This window comes from Cupressus sempervirens, chromosome 3 (genome assembly GCF_028749045.1).
Source record: "Cupressus sempervirens isolate cs-2001-9-10 chromosome 3, ASM2874904v1, whole genome shotgun sequence".
Taxonomy (NCBI): Eukaryota; Viridiplantae; Streptophyta; class Pinopsida; order Cupressales; family Cupressaceae; genus Cupressus; species Cupressus sempervirens.
In genome coordinates, this window is record NC_143120.1 from 814,824,409 (window position 1) to 814,829,276 (window position 4,868).

Here is a 4,868-nt window from a genome sequence, read left to right on the forward strand (position 1 = left end):
AACCATAGACAACATGCAATCCACATATATAAAACTTTGAAAAATAGTTAGAAATATGTTACTTTCCAATCTACTACTATAATGAGCAATGGACATAAATTTGTGGGCCCGCAAATGTTACAAATATGGCCATACTAAAATGCACTTCCATACGAAGGAGAGGACTTGATTAATTTTTTAAAAAGTTAGAAAAAGCAATGTATAGGAAATGCATTTTCGTGGCTGTATAGCCACCAGCATTAAGATGCAACCTTCTGAACTTTAAAAAGTAAAAAAATTAAAATAATAATATAAAGAAAAAGTTATTATGGTTTTCGAAAGTTTGAAACTGGAGCCTTTTCTCCATACGTGCGTTATGCGTAGAGGCTTAGGCAATGCAGTGCGTGTGGGAATTGAAGGAAACTGACTAATGTAGCAGGCACTCCAGGGTTGCATGCTATTAATAGTTTGGAGAGTTATGGCAATACAGTGTGAGAGAATTAGAAACATCCGGAACAGAGCGCGCATGGAATTAGAAACATCCGGAACAGAGCGTGCATGCATGCATTGTTGTCCGACTTTAAGAAACTTTCCTGAATTTTAAGAGGCTTCAGCAGCACGTAATGTGACCAGGATTTGTGGTCGCTATATTACAGAGTTTTCACATTGTTTTACTTCAATGGTTATTTTAGTTCGTTTGCCTTGTTAGCTGATCTTGAATTGGGTCTGAATTTATTAATTTATTTTGAGAAGAAGCAGCATCTTGCAAGTGTTTTTGGAGGTATAAAGATGAAGTTCAGAAATGGTATGGAAGTCGAAACATGCAGCAAGGAACCTGGTTTTGTAGGGGCTTGGTTTGAGGGTGCTATAGTGTCTCAGGAGGGGAATATTTATCGTGTCCAGTACGATAAATTTGAGACAGATGAGGGGCATCCTCTGATGGAGGAGTTACAATGCAACCAATTAAGGCCGCGCCCTCCTGAGATGAACATTATTAGTTGGGCAGGTGGTGATCAAGTTGAGGTTCTTGACAAGGATTGTTGGTGGGAAGGTGTTATCTCAGAGGTTCTTCCTCACAGATATTATAGTGTGTACTTCCCTTGCTATGACAATTGCATGAGATACCCCTACTCCAATATTCGGACCAGGCAGGAATGGAAGAATGGGAAATGGTCATTATCTCTTCCGGTAAATATTTTCCTTTACCTGTTTGGCAATTGTTTTTAACCGTTTAACTTCTGTCGTGTTGTTAATGAAAATATTTGAAGAATGGCTCAATATTTTGCCTCTCGAGCATATAACAGAAGCACCCAGCTTTTATTCTATCCTACTTAATCATGTATAAGTACCGCGTAGATGGTAAATTGAAGTCTCTACTAAGCATTAGGGTTTCACATATATGACAACTAAACACAGTGACCTAATTCAACATAATTAAGGCATAATTTAAAGAACGAAATATCTTCTATACATAACCTATCACTAGTAGGTAATTGAGCATGCCACTGTTATCTATGGTAAAGGCAACCAAGTCGTATCTCACATGTCACTATCAAGTGCAATGATCTTGTGCATAATGATATTAATAAATAACATGTAAAGATGTCGTATTTATATCCCATGCTATGTACTACGTACTCTAAAGTATCATTGTTCACAATGAATTACGAAGTAATATATCACGTCCTACTCTTCCAATACACGAGTTTAACAAAATACAGTGCATTCTTGCTATCATATAGAGACACCACTATCCTCGGCGATTACATTAATCTCAAGATAATCTACCAGATTTTAAGTAGATCACTGAACATGGGTTTTATTATCTAGTGAGAAAGGGTATCTTTCTTACCCATACAATACAATAAATATCCAGCTTAAGTGTAGTTCCTAATGAATACAATCCTCAAATGTACCGAAATATCTCTAATAACTTAAGAATTTGGGCAAAGTTTACAGGCCTTTGTTTTGACTTAATATCATTTGTTTAATATTCCATTGGAATCAAACATTTTGATCTTGTAGTTTCTGGAAAATAACATATTCTTGATTGCCTTTTGTTTGTAGTTACATTCATTGAATTGTCTAATATCTTTATGCCTGGAGAAATGTATGCCCTTTTTTACTACTTGTGCCTTGTATGACATATCAGGAAGCTATTGGGCCCCGAGGAATTATAATTATCAATGTATCTTTGCTACAAGTTTTTGAGTTTTCAGTGTATAAAATTGAAACAATTGGTTTAGAATAATTAGAATATTAGCATTGAGATTTAGTAATATAACTGATTCTTATTGATAATTAGAAGGGTTTTCATGGCAATGTCAGATCTTAAGAAGGTAGTTATCTAATATAACAGTTGGAACAAACTTTTAATCTCTCTTTTGTAATGGAAGATATCCATTTCATTTAGTTATGTCTTGGTGCACATGTTAGCTTTTCAAACCTTTACATTCATTTGAGATCTCATCTTCCTTTACCTATAGGCTTTTTTAGCGATTCTGAGAATTTTGGATCTTCATATGAACACTTTTATATCAATCTTACTTTGTTAGCTCTATTAGGGGTGGTTCTTGTCTGATTGTCAGAGAGTTGCATCATGCATTGTATTATTTGGATCTACTTGAATTTTGGGATACAACCTTATGTTGAGAATATTATTAAAAACTTGACTTGTTTATTAAGATGTCGAGTCCTTTACACCAGTGTAGCTAACACATGCTTAAAATTATTTTTGTAGGCAAGAAAACGGAAGACATCAAAACAAGGGAATGCAATTGTAGAAAGTATGTATGAGGTAGATGAGGGCTTTCGTCTTGACAAATGTGACAAAATAAAGAGATTTAGGCATTCAGAATCAGCACAACATGTAGACAAAGGGACACTTCATGCCAAGGGCATTTTTGTTGATGCTTCTCACTATAACACCAGAAAACTGCCTAAACTTAGGAAGAAGCAAAAGAAAAATGGAATTCGCCTGGCAGACGAGCAAAATGTATCCACACATAAATTGGAATTATTTGCATATCGCTCTGTGTTAGAGGCTTTTCATGCCCAAGGTTCATTAAGCTGGGAAAGAGAAATTTTACTGACCAATCTCCGTTCTGAATTGCACATTTCTTGCGAAGAGCACACATTTGTGCTGGAACAACTTGCATGTGGTGTTTGATGTAAAATTGTACAGTTCTCAATTGCATATATTGTACAAAATGTTCTTGCAAGATTTGTTACTAACAATCTCTGGAATTTGACTAACGATGCTTTTCATGAAGAAAAAAGTGAATAGCCTTCCATGTATAATGTCCAAGATTCTTATCAATGTAAAGATCTTTGGCAACATAGTGCAGTTCAGATTTTTGTGATCATGTCATGGTTACTCTTGAATTTTTCATATATTTCACTCTCATTTTCTAGTTGGAATGAACTTTTCTTGCAAACACATTGAAAGTTTATATACTTTTAATTTCTTTCAAAGATTGTGAGATTTACATCATTAGTCAAAAATTGAGTACAAGCACTTTTTAAATTCCGTAAACAGTATATCAGTCAAGACAAACTTATGCAATTGTTAGTCATTATGTTGTCATTTTGACAATATATTCAGACAAAAACATGCTTATTACTGCACATATAATATTGCAATAATCAATCGAGCTATTCAACCTTCATCCTTGAATTAGACACTAGTTTCTTTTTATCCACAGAATTGAGATGTTGCCTACATAAAGTTTTTTTGGTAAGTGGCTTGTTTGTTGCATTGTAATCTATATCTTCGGCCTTCCAGTCAAGAACAATCTAAAATAACCACTGTCCACTTTTCTCCTTTTATGCCAGTGTCCTGTGGGGAGCCCTTGTTGCAAACAAATTTCAGTCCATGCAATAACTGACCAGCCAAGAAAGTCAGTAATGACCTTTTTTCGCAATTCCAGCAACTTTTACATGCTGTGTCCAGTCAAGCACCTTTTCATTTACATTTACATTTGCATCTTTGTCGTTAGTAATTGCTAGTTTCATAGCCGCAGCATTTCAATGACAATCATTACTTTAAGTTGCATAAATAAACCCTTATGGTTGATTGTTTTCCATTCAAAAACCTTGGAGTGTAATGTATTGTTTTTAAACCTTGTTTTCAAATCTCCAACTCTGATTTGGAAAACCATTTTTTATTAACTAACATTTCATACACCTAGCTTGCCCTTATGGTAACAAATGCTGGATTTGTGCATCAATCAGGACAAAACTTTATCTTCATTCAACTTTGTAAACAGAATAGCATTTTGAGGCAAAGATGAAAGAAAGATGCAATTAATGATTAGCAGATTTCCGTTGGAAATAATTTAGCTAGTTTATTCTAAAAAATTGTTTGTCTGTCACCACATTCATCTGTTTGCACATATGTTCTTTGAGAGTTACCATTTCATCTTGATGCCAAATGATGCTTTCAAAAAAAGAATAGAAAAAGGTATTATACTAAGTTCATTGAACTTCACATTGTATAGCATTTAATTTTAACTATAGGAAGGAAAAATATTCCTGCTTCTCTCTTAGTGATCAATGTGTGGAGCAATTCCACACATCCGAACACGGGAAGTTGTTAATAGACTCTCAACAGCTCACTTGACATACAATCAGCTTTAGGTCAAAATAATCAAAGTCAATCCTAACTTGTGTATCATGTTGCAAGTTATCTATTTCTCATAGTGTAAGGATACAGATATTTTCTCTGATAGGCCAGTGTGTATTTCATAATATATATTTCTTTTGGCTGTTGCCATTCACCACAAAACTCATATGAATGAGCTCTTGTTGACAAGTTGATCCACCAGGACACAATCTTAATAATCCAGAGCAGTTGTGGATGAGATGAAGCAGGAGCCTTGCTTCCTTGA

General features: G+C 34.7%; 1 protein-coding gene across 1 annotated transcript; it reads left to right on the plus strand.

Moving 5' to 3' along the window:
• The first annotated feature begins 457 nt into the window (after positions 1 to 457).
• LOC149569283 (uncharacterized) lies at positions 458 to 3,148 on the plus strand. The gene is made up of 3 exons (XM_089816868.1): positions 458 to 533; positions 689 to 1,167; positions 2,720 to 3,148. Exons 1-3 carry the CDS (start codon positions 458 to 460, stop codon positions 3,146 to 3,148), a joined length of 984 nt encoding a protein of 327 aa, XP_089672994.1.
• Positions 3,149 to 4,868: the final 1,720 nt, after the last annotated feature.